Consider the following 16,472-nt stretch of genomic DNA (forward strand, 5'->3'; position numbering starts at 1 on the left):
TCACATGAATTTATCATAATTATTTTAAGAAAGACTTTGCATTGGAAAAGTTAGAATTTAAATGAAATTTTTCAGTATAAGAATCATGATTGAGATGAGTTCTAAACCGAAAGAAATACATTTATAGTCGCCTTTTCCCAACATTTACTCAATCGGATATTTTTCTAGTTAAATAAATTTTGGACTATAACTCACAACTTATACTACAATGTTATTTAATATTATTTATCGAATAATTTTTTTTCAGCGGCGATCCTCAAAGCCAAAATCTAAATATGTGGGGTATCTTATCTTTTCAAGGAACAAATCGGTTTTATTTGCAATGTATTAAGGGCCTATAAATTCATATTAGAATATCTTTCAAGTACAATATTATTCAAAAAGTCCTTTTTTTTAATAGTATGAATAATGAGCTTTAGGTCAGGAGAATGCTTTTCTGCAGTAAAAAAAGCCAGAAAACGCTTTTGGCGTCGGGGCTTCGCCCCGAACTCCATTGATGAATAATGAGCTGTAGATGTCAGGAAAATGCGTTTCTGCAGTGAAGAATGCAAGAAAACGCTTTTGGCGTCGGGGCTTCGCCCCGAACTCCATTAATGAATAATAAGCATAGATGTCAGGAGAATGCGTTTCTGCAGTAAAGAATACAAGAAAATGCTTTAAGCGTCGGGGCTTCGCCCCGAACTTCATTGATGAATAATAAGCTGTAGATGTCAGGAAAATGCGTTTCTGTAGTGAAGAATAGAAGAAAATGCTTTTGTTGTCGGGGCTTCGCCACGAACTCCATTGATGAATGATGAGGGGTAGATGTCAGGAGAATGCGTTTCTGCAGTGAAGAATGCAAGAAAACGCTTTTGTCGTCGGGGCTTTGCCCCAAACCCCACTAGGGAACCTTATAGCGTTGCCCCACTTTTTCGCCGAAGGTTGAGAAATGCTGCTTTTTAAAATTCTCATATATATATATATATGAGCCAATATAAAACTCAAAAGAAGAATCTTACTCTGGAACAAATGCAACCTGGTACAAACTTTGTCACATGTAAATTATGAGTGAGTCTGGTGTGAATGTACACTTTGGTTTCTTATAGTTATAATGTTTTTTGTTTGGTAATGCACAAATTGTAAGACAAATTTCCTTACGGATAATAAAGATTATTATTATTATTATTATATATATATATATATATATATATATATATATATATATATATTTATATATATATATATATATATATATATATATATATATATTTATATATATATATATATATATATATATGTGTGTGTGTGTATGTGTATGTGTGTTCTGTACACACGTTTATGCATAGGGTTAGGGTTTACTGGGCGTTAGGGTTAGGGTTTGGAAAAAAATCGCCCCTCCCCCACTCCAAAGTTCTGGATCCGCTAGTGGCCAAGACTGACCCTTGAAAGGGAAAAAAAGATTTAGGTCTATGCATTTAGTTATAGATATTGTAAGCAAAGAAAAAAATGCATGTTAAGAGTAGATTTACATGCTTGACTAACCATGGCAGTGTTTTTTTTCTCGCTTGACAATTCCACACACAATAAACACTATCGCTTGGTTGTCTTGTCATGACACGTAGCCTAGGCTAGGCCCTTAAACTGACCAGTTTGTTAGAATAGACGATACGATTGGTTAGGTCTACATTCGCTTTCAGTATTGTCACAGATGTCATTATAGAATTATTTGTACATTTCACATTTAATAGAAATATAAACCCTTGACTGAGCCTCAGGAATTACGCCACAAATCTAGACCCTTGACAGCACCTCAGGTTTTACCCAAGACGTGATTATGATGTTGCAAATCTATTGGTTGATTTGAAATTAAACAAAGACATTTTTTTAAAAGAGTTAGCGCGAGAGAATTGACGAGAGTAGAAAGAACGCCAGTCAATAAAATAATTTCCTAGTAGTCAGTCGGTCTTCTAAGAGCTCTGTTTTAAAAGCCTTTGTGATATTTTGTGTTGATTGATCTGTAACTTGTACATAAGCTGTACTTACGTTTTATATTTAAATAAAGTTCCAGAGTTTTGTTTTAACAAAGAATCTTTTATTGTGATTCTAGATCGTCATTTATTCAACTATTTTATTTCAAGTAAAATCCCCGGCATCACAACACATTGTGACATCTGCATGTTGTGACATCTGGCACTCTCCGACTAATAAAAGTTTATGGACAACTTCTAACGAAAGTTATTCAAGATCTAGGACCAATTTCTAAACTCTTTAAAGGAACTTCATTCTTATTTAACGGAGGACAGAATTTCTGTGTTTAACAGGTCAGTTGGTTATCGATAATTCTTTTATAAAGATTTTCGTTAGAGTTACGTCTAACTCACGAAATCTATTATTATATGTAATTGGCAAAAGGAATAAGACCAATATACATAATAACTGGCATTATTAAAAGACCAGTAAATCAAATAACTGGCATTATAAAAAAGACCAGTAAAGCAAATAACTGGCAATATAAAAGACCAGTAAAGTAAATAACTGGCATTATAAAGAAGACCAGTAAATAATCATTTGTCTGGCACAAAGTAAACAGAAGACCAGATTTAACCAACTGTTAAACCAGTAAAAAGTACTCGGCTCAATAGATCTATATATTCAATCATACGACTCCAGTAACTACAAGTTTACTGTCAAGCATTATTAGCAAATTGAGGCTTCAAGAACTTTGTCACTATATTATTATTATATCTGAGATAAAGCCAAAATCCAGATATTTAACATTTTGCTCCAATACAAGAAACTAACAAAAAAATTAAATATGGCTTCCGGTTCTAGAACACAACGACTCTTCGAATTGATAGAATTAGCCAAAGAAAAGCAAATTCATAAGCCAGACCAGTGGGCAGAGAAACAAGAAGAGAAAGAATATCAAGAGCAAGAATCTGAAAAACAAAGGCAAGAATCTGAAAAACAAAGGCAAGAATCTGAAAAACGCATGCAATTAGAAGAAAAAAAATTACAAGACGCCGAAAAACAAAGGCAAGAAGCTGAAAAACAAAGGCAAGACGCCGAAAAGCAAAGGCAACATGAAAAAGAAAAAATGGAATTCGAAAAACAAAATAAAGAAAATAAAGAAAGCATTTCAATTCAAGGTCACTCAAATATGTTTGACAAATACAGATTAATGAACAAAATATCGGCTTTCAACGAAAACATTGACAATATGGACTCGTATCTCATAAGATTTGAAGAAATAGCTACAACATCCGGTCTACCTGAAGCATATTGGTCGAGCTCACTCCTCACCCTCTTGACTGGCAAAGCTGTCAACATTTGCTCACAACTGTCCATCAATGAACGCAGCACTTACTCTGATATCAAGGAAGCTCTACTGCGCCAATACGGAGCAACTTCAGCCAACTATAGAAAGAAATTCTATAATGAAAGGCCACAGCAAAATGATGATCCTCAAATTTTTGTAGCTAATATGTCAATGTGGTTTGATAGATGGGTATCCATGGCCAAAATAGAAGAAAGTTACCAAGCTCTTCGTCAACATATTATTATCGACAACATCACCCATGCTCACTCAGAAGATATTCAATCCTACATTATAGAGAGAAATCCTACTGATATCCAGACATTAACCAAGATCATCAGACAATATAAAGCAGCCTATCCAAACAAGTCAGTCAAACCATCTGTTGAAGAAAATTTTGTCTGCTTTGCTCAAGACAAAAATGCAAGATATAAGTCAGATGACAAAATCAAATGCAACAAATGTCATAAACTAGGGCATTTCACGTCTCAATGCCGCAGCAGAACCACAGAATGTTCATATTGCCATAAAAAGGGTCACCAAACTTATGAATGTTGGAAAAAACAGGCAGTCTCCAAAAATCAAAATTTTGATAGACCCACATCACCAACTCAAAGATACAGCAATAGAGAGCAATACAATCTCAACAAAGCACCTGGAAATAATAAACCAGATAACAAACCTCGCTACAGAAGTCATTCACAGGACTCCAGACCACAATATATGCCAAACAGAAGCTCATATAACAGAAGCTATTACAATGAGCATTCAACTATGACAGTCATTGCAAAGTCCAATGGTCTCAAATTTTATCCAGGCTTTGTAGGAGACAAGAAGGTGGAAGTTCTTCGTGACACCGGAAGCACGTCCACATTAGTACATGAACGCTTCGTACACGCAAACCGTTTCACAGGCAACCACGTCCAAGCCACTGCCTTCAACGGAACTGTCAGCAAGTTACCTGAAGCCATCATTTATGTTACTACACCATTCTTCAGTGGTCAAACAAAAGCATTAGTAACACCCAATCTACCAGTGGACCTAATCATTGGAAACATAGAGGGAGTTAAAGAATGCACTCCTCAAGAACTTACTGAATGGACAAATGCCATAGAGCAAGGTCAAAAATGTTTGGCAGTAATGACAAGATCCATGTACAGACAACAAGAACATTTGGCACCTGAACAAGTTAGCCAAAATAATCACATGGCTACCTCAGTTACTCAAGTTATGCAGAATGCAACAGAACCAGTTACTAGTCCAGTAGCCAGCAACAATCAAGAACATTCAACATGGACACCCCCAGTTACATCAAGCCCATCCCTACCGGTCATAAGTCCACCTCCAATTCCCGAATGTCCATTGTTGAACTTTGAAGAACAAGACGACATGCCCAGAGTCTCTAACAATGATACAAGAACTCTAACTGGTAAAACTGAAGTCCATCAAGACAAGTCATATTTCACACATGATGACTTCAAAGAAGAACAGAAACGAGATCCAACATTGCAAATACTTTATCACAAGGCTCAAGCAAACAAACAGCTGAATCTACCAAATAAACCATATTTTCAAGATGGCCTCCTGGTGAAAAATGCCATGCATAAAGACAATACCATTCAGCAAATAATAGTGCCACAGAAATACAGGAAAGAAATACTGGCAACAGGACATAACATTCCACACGCCAGCCATATGGGTATAGTCAAAACTAAAGCCAGAATCCTCAAAGAATTTTATTGGCCAAGTATCATTAAAGACGTCAAGAAATACGTGAAGTCATGTCATATTTGCCAAGTCAAAGGACCTAAGAACAACAAATCACAGGCACCAATTCAAGATATGGAATTGACAGACAAGCCATTCCAAAAAGTCTCAGTTGATTTGATTGGTCCTATGCCTGTAGCTTCAGCAAGAAACCATCGATATGTCCTGACATTGATTGACACATGTACAAGATGGACAGAAGCAGTACCTCTAGTCAACATTACAGCGCTTGACATCACCAGAGCTTTGTCAGAGATATTTTCCAGAATTGGTTTCCCAGAAGTTATCCTCTCTGACAGAGGCACACAGTTCAAGGCTGACATTACCAAAGACTTCATGAACATGTACCACATCAAGATGAAGTTCACAACGCCCTACCATCCCCAAAGCAACGGGCTTTGCGAACGATTCAACGGTACTTTGAAGAGGTGCATTTCAAAAATAGCACACGACAATCCGCAGAATTGGGACTTATTGCTACCAGCAGCTCTGTTTGCATACAGAGAAAGTCCTCAAGAAACCACAGGATTCTCACCTTTCGAGATGGTTTATGGCGCCAACCCACGAGGACCGATGGCAATCCTCAAAGAAGCTATTATTCGCCAAAACTCAATCTCATCAGAAACCAAGACAGCGTTTCAACATGTGCAAGATACCAGAAACATAGTCATATCTGCATGTGAAAAAGCAAATGAAGCCACAGCCATAGCAAACTCCAATACCAGAATGAGAGTCAATAGAAACAGAACACTGAAACAATTTGAACCAGGAGATCAAGTATGTCTGTTACTACTAGACAAAAGCAACAGACTATTCATCAAATGGCAAGGTCCATTCTCCATACTCAGAAAGATAACAGATGTTGACTTTGAGATAGACATACACAACAAAAAGAAAATCTATCACGTCAACATGTTACAAAAATATAACACAATAACAGAAGGTACGACAAGCCCAGAACAAAATGAAAGAGCCATATCATGTCTTGCAGTCATACCAGAAGAAGATGAGAATGACACGTCTGAATTTGACGACATCAATATGCCACAAACAACTACCAAACAAACTGAATTTTGGCAAGACATCAAACTCAATTCAATGACACCGCAAAAGCAGAAAGAACTGACTACCATTCTCAAAGAAAATTCAGACATATTTACAGATGTTCCAGGCAAAACGTCAATTGCGGAACACAATATAATACTTACTGATTCCAAGCCTACAAAAGCAAGACCTTACCCATTACCAGTACACTACAGAGACTTTCTTAAACAAGAAATTAACCAACTATTAGAGCAAGGAATCATTGAACATTCCAACTCTCCATATGCTGCACCAATAGTTCTTGTCAAACGGAAGCAAACGACAACTCCAAGAATGTGTGTCGACTTCAGACAGTTAAATAAAATAACCCAACTCGACTCATATCCTATGCCAAATCCTGAAGATCTTATGACCAAATTTTCAGAGGCAAAGTTCTTCACCAAAATAGACCTGTCCAGAGGTTATTACCAAATACCAGTCAGACAAGAATGCAAACGGTTTACGGCATTCACCACAGCTTATGGACTATTCCATTTCAACTTCATGCCATTTGGTCTAGTCAACGCCAGCAGCACCTTTAATAGAGCCATTCACAGCATACTAGGCAATCGCTCTCACACAGTGTCATATATAGATGACATTTGCATATTCCATAAGACATGGAACGAACATATCAAAGGACTACAAGAAGTTTTCAGCATACTGAAACAACATGGTTTTACCATAAAGCCTAGTAAGGTAGAACTAGCCATGTCAGAAATATCCTTCCTGGGTTATAAAGTCAGCTACAATTCGCTGAGACCACAAGAGAACATTATTCAACGCATACTAGACATCAAAGTCACCACCAGTAAAAAGCAAGTGAGAAGTATTTTGGGTCTGTGTAATTTCTACAGACATTTCATACCAGGTTACACAGCACTCATAACTCCATTGATTGAACTCACTTAGAAAGGACAGCCAACGAAGATTCCATGGTCTACAAAGTTACATACCACTATTGAGAACATTAAAGCTGAATTCTCAAGAGACACTATTCTCAAACTTCCGAATCCAGAGAAGCAATTTTACCTCGCCACAGATGCTTCATCTTCAGCTATAGGTGCATGCCTAATGCAGAAATACCAAGACACTTCACAGAAATGCCAAGAGACTTTGCACCCAGTATTTTTCATCAGCAGGAAGTTGTCAACAGCTGAAACCAGATACTCAACCATCGAACGTGAATGTCTAGCCATTGTATGGGCCATAGCCAAGTTCTCCAGATATCTACTAGGTGCTCATTTCACACTCCTAACTGATCATGCACCACTAGCATTTCTGAACTCAAAGAAGTTAGCGAACAGTCGTTTAACTCGTTGGAGTCTACAACTCACAGACTACCAATTTGAGGTCAAGACAATTCCTGGACGTGAGAATGTCTTCGCTGACACACTTTCCAGATGTATTTAATTCTTTACATAATTGTGTATATATTTTTCTTCCACAGGTGTAGTATATCAGTTTTGTATTGTCATATTTTAATTTCATCATAAAGCACCATGAAGAGAAGTAACTTATTCAATTCAAGATTTAATTTATTCAAGTATTATGCTTTGTACAACTTTTGATATTGTTCATGACAAGCATTGTCTCATTTTCATAACCACTTGAATAGTGAAACAGGTGTTCAAAGTCATCAATAATTTTATTCTCATATACCTGACACTGCATTTACATTTTTTTTTATTGTTATCTCCAAGTTGACTTTATTTTTCAGAGCATTGTCATATGTTACCTCAACCATTTTTCTATAATTTCATGTATGGTATTTTGTGTATATTTAAATATTTTTAATACATATGAGCATTTCTATTACCATACAAATGCTAAATGGAGGGGGGGGGTAATATGTCACAGATGCCATTATAGAATTATTTGTACATTTCACATTTAATAGAAATATAAACCCTTGACTGAGCCTCAGGAATTACCCCACAAATCTAGACCCTTGACAGCACCTCAGGTTTTACCCAAGACGTGATCATGATGTTGCAAATCTATTGGTTGATTTGAAATTAAACAAAGACATTTTTTTAAAAGAGTTAGCGCGAGAGAATTGACGAGAGTAGAAAGAACGCCAGTCAATAAAATAATTTCCTAGTAGTCAGTCGGTCTTCTAAGAGCTCTGTTTTAAAAGCCTTTGTGATATTTTGTGTTGATTGATCTGTAACTTGTACATAAGCTGTACTTACGTTTTATATTTAAATAAAGTTCCAGAGTTTTGTTTTAACAAAGAATCTTTTATTGTGATTCTAGATCGTCATTTATTCAACTATTTTATTTCAAGTAAAATCCCCGGCATCACAACACATTGTGACATCTGCATGTTGTGACAAGTATATTTGAGGGAATTGGCGTATGTCTAACCTAGTAGTTGATTATGATATCATCTCTGTTCTGTTGGACCATAATTTCATTTAAAATACACTGTCAGATAAAAGCAGTCGCCAATATAAAACTCAAAAGAAGAATCTTACTCTGGAATAAATGCAACCTAACACTGCTATACCAAGCTGCATTAAACTTTCAACAAACATTCTTATCGGAAAAAGACATTAACCAACCAGTTGATGAACACTGGAATTTCATTAAAAACTATCTTAGAAACATTATAGAAAATCCTATACCAACTAAATACAACGTAAATAAAATACAAAAATGTTTAATAATAGATTATAGAAACTTTGTAAACAGAAGGAAAACCTATTTAGGTAATTTAAAGAAAATAAGGCAGAAAGTGTTTATAAATAGTATATTAAAATTAAACACCTAACCCAAAAAGTAAGCAGACAGCTGCAGAGTGAATGCATAAACAATGTTATATCTAAGGATAGAAACAAAAGCCTATGATCATACATTAAGTCTAAGAAACTGGAAACAACTGGAGTAGCACCATTAAAAGGAGAAAATGCTTTGCATCAGCTTTCTCAGCCCCAGGAGACAAAGACATATTACTTAATTTGAACCAAGTAGACAACATAGGAGATATAGAAGTACAAGAAAATGGAATTTAAAAACTATTAGCCAACATCAAACCGAATAAAGCGTCTGGACCTGATGGTATTCCAGCTAGATTACTCAAAGAACTAAGCAATGAGCTAGCACCAGTGTTGAAAATACTTTTTAAGGCATCTCTTAACCAGGGCAGAGTACCAATGGACTGGAAAAAAGCTAATGTCACCCCCCTATTTAAATAAGGAGAAAATTCTGAACCAGGAAACTACAGACCAGTATCACTAACCAGCATCACATGTAAAATCCTAGAACACATGATATGTAGTAACATCATAAACCACTTAGACAAGCATAATGTCCTTACTCCATACCAACATGGCTTTAGGAAATATAGATCACGTGAAACACAACTAATAGGACTAATTGATGATTTTTCAAAAGGTTAGTGAGCAAATAGATGCTATCTTAATAGATTTTTCCAAAGCTTTTGACAAAGTTCACCACCATAGTTTGCTTAAAAAATTAAAATATTTCGGCATTAATGGTCCATTGCATCAGTGGATTAAAGATTTTCTGATAGGGAGAGAACAAACTGTAATAATAAATAGCTCTAAATCAACACCGATAACAGTAAACTCAGGTGTACCTCAAGGAACAGTCTTGGGTCCACTACTATTTTTAATTTATATAAATGATTTACCAAATTGCGTTAGTTCAGGAACAAAAGTCAGATCATTTGCAGACGATTGCATAATATATAGAACAATAAAAACAACACAAGACACAGATATTTTACAAAGAGAATTAGATGAATTACAGAAATGGGAATCAAATTGGAGCATGTCTTTCCACCCAGAAAAATGTCAGTTGTTAAGAGTAACAAAAACTAAAACAAATTAATTCCACTTATCTTATTCATGGTAAAAAAGTAGCACAGACTAAAACCGCAAAATATCTGGGTGTTATAATAAATGAAAAACTGTCATAGAATTCCATATTGATGAAAGTATTAAAAAATCAAACAAAGCATTAGGGTTTATTAAAAGAAATTTCTTTAAATCATATAAGAACATAAACTAGAATGTTATTTAACCTTGGTTAGGCCAATAATAGAATATGCATCCTCTATTTAGGACCCTCAACTCAATAAAATATTAAAAAACAGGAAAAGACACAAAATAGAGCATTGAGATTCATATCTAACGAATATTCACATTTGACACATTTACCTTTAGTAAAATCACTAAATTTAGAAAGCCTTCAGGATAGAAGACTCAAAAGTAAAGTAGCAATTATACATAAAACACTGAACCATAATCTTCAAATTCAAAAACAAAATCTAATTAAATACTCAGAAAGACACAAGGATAATGGCGCATTCCTTGTTCCATATGCTAGGACAAATTAGTACAAATGCTCCTTCTGCCCAAGTGCTATTAGAGCATGGAATGAGTTGCCTGAGCTAGCCAGGAAAACCAGTGACTTGGTAGAATTTAAGTCATTGGTTAACATGCATGACTAAATGCATGACGCGTAGGACGAAATCATCTTCTTTTTTGAAGTAATGTCTGTATTATATAAGATAAGATAATCTAGAAACAAAATCTCAAAGAATCTCGTTTATTTTTTGTATTTTTTTTTGAGAAGCAAAAAAAAAATTACTGTCTAATTTATTAAATATATTTGTTTCTTAGCATTTAAATAAAAATGGTAAAATGTTTGCTATTGCAACTTTTTACGAGTAATTTAAATGTGTCAACAACTCAAATTTGAAAAAAAAACATCGGAGTTTCCTTTTAATGTGCTGCTGATGCCTAGTGGCGTCACTAGGGAAAGGGGTGCGGGACTCACCGGATGACTAAGGCCCTTGTGACGCCACTGCTTATACATATAGGATGACTCGAGATGGTTCTTGTTACACTTAAACTACGGAAGGGAGCACCCAAGCACCGTCATCCTACTGAACCCAGGCCCCAAGTATCATACTCCGCTGCTATGCGGTGTTTAGTATATAGTTCTATGGAGTCAGTCGGAGCATACATTTTTTTGTTTACAAAGCTTATATTCACTCCGTCTGTCTGGTACAAACTTTCTAAATGTTTTTTTTTCCCATTTCCCATTCTCGGATCAGTTGAAATTTCCCACACTTATTCATAGTCCATGACAATATAGAAATCAATTTTAAAATAAAACCAATCAATTGGTGTTAATTGATTAATTTTGTTTTCTATAAAAAAAAAAGAGTTGAAACTTGCAGTACTGAGATATATGAAAAGGGTTTTGTGGTTCTTTCCCTAAAATAAATTATGTATTTTTTTTCATCTTTCGCTTGTTTATCATGCACTCTAGAGTTGATGATTTCCTTTTGCGTTAGCTGTATAAATAAAATATTTAGAAAAGTTATGCATATAAAAACACACACACAATTCAAATGATACTGACGGTCATAGAAATATTCACTAGCTTAATCTAGAATTAGAATATCAGATCTAGATCTGCATGTGAGGATATGAAGAAAAAACAAACTTTTAGATAAAAGAACAACAAACAGCAGCACAAAAACTAATTATCTCCCTTTGAGGTCACATCCGGGGAAAAGTATCGTAGATCAAACGGGTTCAAGCTATTTTTGGCTTTCTGAAAGAGAAGCGAGAATGACAATGGGGAGTAACTTGAGATATTGACAAGGGAGACAAACACCAAAGAATTTCAACATAACAATGAACAGAGCAATGTTGACGTGTAATTAGACCTTGTATTCCTAAAACCTTTTTGCCTTGGTAGAAATTTAAAAAAAAAAAAAAGAAATACAAGATAATTTTAAAGACTGCACTAACAAATGTATTTTAAAGTCCAGTCTGTGGTGAAGTGTCATGAATGATGTATGGGGCATTTGGCTAGAATTGCTAGATCGGTGTTTCCCAAACTGTATTCCGCTGATTCCTAGTTTTCCGTGAGGCCTGACGGTGTTCCGCGAACTACTGGAATAATTAGCTAGTAGAACTTATCTCTAAGTAAATGCAAACACACACAAAAAAAAGAAACTTCTAGGTAACAAAATATATTCTATAACATCTTTATTAACTTTGAACTGATCTAGATTCTGATTCTAACTTAAATCAAAGATACTATGATAAAACTTTAAATGATTTCTGGTCAAGTTTGAAGAGTAACACACTATTTGAAAAACAAGTTGTCGTCTTTTGTTGTTGTTGTTTTTTTAATTTAGTTCCTACAGTCTGTTTGTAGAACCTTTTTTTTTTTTTATTTTTTTTTTATTTTTCAACAAAGTTAAAGCAAAGAAAAATGCTTGATGCCACATCAGATGTTCGAATTCAGATCGCTGATAGCATGCCTGAAATCAAGAAGTAATGCTCTTCCCAGATATAATACCATAAAAGTAAAGTTTATACTTGAAAAAAAAAGTTTAATTTTGAGTATGGTTTCATTATTATTTTTTAATTAAACAAGCAGAAAAAAAATCCAACCTAAAAAAAAATAAGCAAAGTGTTCCGCTAAATACTCAGAATGTGCGAAGTGCTCCGTAATGGAAAAAGTCTGGGGGGGGGGGACACTGTGCTAGAGGAGGGGCATATACCTTCAAGTAGGTTTTATAGCCAACATAATTAGATTGCACAATGCGTACCCCCATCCTTACCCCATTTGAAACCTTGTGGTCTATTGTGGTCTTTTGTGGTCTATTGTGGTCTTTTGTGGTCTATTGTGGCAGATAATGTAATGGCTGACGGTTAACGAGGGTGTTATTTGGCCAGCACAACGACCAATCTTTACTTCTCAATTTACCCTTAAAACATGGTGGACTCAGGGGGGGGGGGTCTAAAAATCCACCTTCAAAATCCCAGTCTTCACTTGGATTCGAACTTCCCTCGGTTCGGAAGCCATGCGCTGTACCACTCAGCCACCACGACCCCATGTATAATGTACGCATACATAGGCGTAAATCGAAGGCGGTCAACTTTTGAGACTCCCATCATAAACTGAAAGAAAAGGTACAACGTTTAAAAGCTCATTGAACTTCGACGTAAACGACGCTGCTAACCAATATGTTTATTTGGTCCAACAGGTGACAATGAGATGGTCCATGTCCTGGACTGACGAGAACACAATTGAATGACCATAGAACGAGTCCAGGTGGGGGACTCCAGTACCTCCAGAGTCAACATGGAATCCAATAGTTACGATGGCTATGTCGATGGACATCAAGAAGTCTCAGCAGACAAGGAACAGGTGAGAATACTTTAATACTTAATAAGCACACGATTATATTAACTTTCAGTAAATAATACATAAACACCAGCCCAGGAAGCGACTGTCCAACCTTCCGGGACCGGAGCAAGACCTCACTAACTTAACACACTCTCTCTCTCTCTCTCTTACATTCAACGAAGACTTAGCCATTCAGTTCACAACACGTGCAAGACTGTTCACATTCACAACCTGGGAATACATATACAAGGGGATATAACTATAATACCAAAATATCAAACTAACATTCTCTCTCGCCATACCTCCCCCTGACAATCCAGATCAGAGTGCATTCAAAGAATGATGCGAAAAATAAACAAAATATTCTGAAACAAAGCAAGACACAATTAGCAGCAAAAACAAATCCTTACAAACAAGAAACTATAAAAACTCGTATGCAATTGCAAGCTGACTGAGATTGAGACGAATGGATTGGTCTCGCTGAGATCCACCTGGATAATAACCGGATGTTCCCTACCCACTAACCTTAATAGTAGGATGTAGGGCTGAGTGACCCTAAGGAGGCTCGAGCAGGACTCAAGCTGAAAACGAGGCCTAAAAAGGTAGCACGGAAACTTTCCAGATAACTCCCCCCCCCCTTCCTGCCCCCCACCACATGTCCACAAAAGACTTTGATCTGACTTGAGAGACGCGCCATATAGAAGCATAAGAAAATATTAATAAAAAAAAAATTTTATTTCAATTTTACTTAAGATAGTAAGTTTCTGTTCTTTAAATGTTGACTTTGAATATTTTTTTACTACATCTCTACATGTTGTTTGTTAACAGCGCTTTATAAACGAAAATATATGTGCTGTCATTATTTTATTTCTGAGAGAATTTCATAAAATAGCAATCATTTTTGTATTCCTGGGAAGGGGGCTTTTATTTGCATATTTTTACACATTTTTTAAATATATTTGCATGCGGCAGTTAACGGTATAATAATATAATAATTAGCAGTACGTGTAATTTCTTTTGCTCTGTTTATTCGTGTTGTACTGAAGAAAGATCCTGTCAACTTTGTTTTAATCAAACCTTTACTGTTTTGTATTTTTCCCAGACGGCCCAGAATGATTCCTGCACAATGGCTGGTGAACTCGTCTTGTCGTTTCTGCTTCAACTGGTTGACCTCAATGAAACAAACTGCAGTTCCATCTCACACGTGACCTCCGGCCAGCTGCCCCCTCACCGGGTCTCGATTTTGATTAACGGCCGCCTGTTCTACGCTTACTTCACCCCAGTCGTCTTTGTCATTGGAATCATTGGCAACCCTCTCTCCTTCTGCGTGTTCGTCTCCAAGAACATGCGCCACCTGTCGGCCAGCACGTATCTGGCGGCGCTCTCCACGTCGGATATATTCGCCTTGCTGTTCTACGTTCTGATCGAGTGGCTGATTCGGGGATACCCGGTCCTCAGCCCGGGCTCCAAGCTGTCCTTCATGCTGGTGCCTGGGCTGTGTCAGCTGATCATGTACCTCCATTACGTCTCGAGGTTCTTATCGTCTTGGCTGGTGGTGGCCTTCACGGTGGAGAGATACATCGGCGTGTGCCATCCGCTCCGACGCAGGCACATCTGCTCGCTGAGCAGCTCCAGGAAGATTGTCTTTGGAATCGTAATCGTCTCGTTCCTGGTGAACATCTTCAAGCCTCTGCTCAGCCGCGTCCAAAACGTGGAGCTCTGGGGGCACATGTGCACAACGATACCCGCGTATCGAGACCTGTCCTTCATACTCGATTCCATATACGCCGTGTCCATAACTTTCGTCCCGTTCGTGATCATCACGATACTTAACATCAAGATCATTCGCCAGCTCGTGGTGCACAACAGACAGCAGCGCCTCCTGCGGGTGGTGACGGAAGAGAGCGTCATCAAGCTGGAGTTTACCTCCATTTTACTGCTGGTCTCGTTCTGCTTTGTGGCCTTGAACTTGCCCTACTTCGTCACGTGGTTCAAACTTTTCCTAACATCGGGATTCTTGAGTCTGTCTTCCTTCCACGAGTCCAGGGACCTGGATTATTTCAGGGGTGTATCTTTCTTCACCAGAGCAATATTTTACATCAACTACTGTATCAACTTTTTCTTGTACTCCATTACAGGGGCGTATTTCCGACGAGAGCTTAAATGTCTAGTTTTTATGAAAAATCGCCGTCATCAGGTGACATGTAAACTTAAAAAACAGAGGCGTCCCACTTTTGAGAAAAGTTTTCGTCTTCTGCCATCGAGAAGTTCCGACGGGAGGGACAGCATTAAACAGCACAGCCCGCCAACAACTAACGACACGTGGGTCTAAATTTAGCGCACCAAAGAAATTGAGGCATTTATGAACTGTTTCTACTTATTGGTGTTTCAACATATCAAATAATGTTCAGCGTCTTGATTTGTTTGCAGCTTTCAGTTCAGCCCCATCGTCATCATCATCACTGAATGTTTAACCAACATGTAGGTGGCGCTGTGATGAGTCGCTTGACCAAGTTTAGTCGCATTGGCGAATCAAGAACCATAGTGGTCGACTCCAAGTAGTCCTGTTTATCTTCTGATGAAGTATCCTGCGTACTGTAGGTACTATTAGGACAAGTTTGGCCAAGAAATCAAGTCCCATAATGTAACCTAAGCGCACAGCTTTTGATGTTTATAGTACAGTTGAGCTTCCCAGAGCATTGTTGTTTGCTCTTTAGTTGAGAGGAGTTTCCTCCCCTGCCAAAGAGTTTGATACAAAAAACATTTCTCTAATTGTCTGTACTTATGTTTGTGTGTATGTGTGTGTGAATGTGTGTGTGTGTGTTTGTCCGGGTGTGTTGACGTTTTATTTTGAATGTAATGCTAAACAATAAAAAAGAAATTTGAATGAAAATGAGGTATTGTTTTCTTGTGTTTTCCATTGCTCAAGTCCTACACGCTCTTCGTGTGTTGCAAAACTTGGTCAAAAGTTGAAAGTCTGGACATTTCCGAAACTGGCAGGGTAGCTGATAGAGCGTCGTGTGTTCGAGCTCCAAACTTTTACGATACGATCTGATTTTACTTGAAAATAATGTAGGAATTGATTTTGTAAACATTTCTATTACAGGAGGCGTGGTGTCAGGAGGCGTGGTGTCTGGAGGCG

General features: G+C 37.0%; 1 protein-coding gene across 1 annotated transcript in view; it reads left to right on the top strand.

Moving 5' to 3' along the window:
- Positions 1-16,155, top strand: part of LOC106055563 (probable G-protein coupled receptor 139) — a 48,605-nt gene extending 32,450 nt beyond the window's left edge. The window contains exons 2-3 of the mRNA XM_056016381.1: positions 13,188-13,351; positions 14,433-16,155. Of these exons, the coding sequence (XP_055872356.1) occupies positions 13,235-13,351; positions 14,433-15,662 (1,347 nt within the window). The 5' untranslated portion in view covers positions 13,188-13,234 and the 3' untranslated portion in view covers positions 15,663-16,155. The remainder of the gene's footprint in view (positions 1-13,187; positions 13,352-14,432) is intronic.
- The last annotated feature ends 317 nt before the right edge of the window (positions 16,156-16,472 follow it).

The sequence above is a fragment of the Biomphalaria glabrata genome, chromosome 17 (assembly GCF_947242115.1).
Source record: "Biomphalaria glabrata chromosome 17, xgBioGlab47.1, whole genome shotgun sequence".
NCBI lineage: Eukaryota > Metazoa > Mollusca > Gastropoda > Planorbidae > Biomphalaria > Biomphalaria glabrata.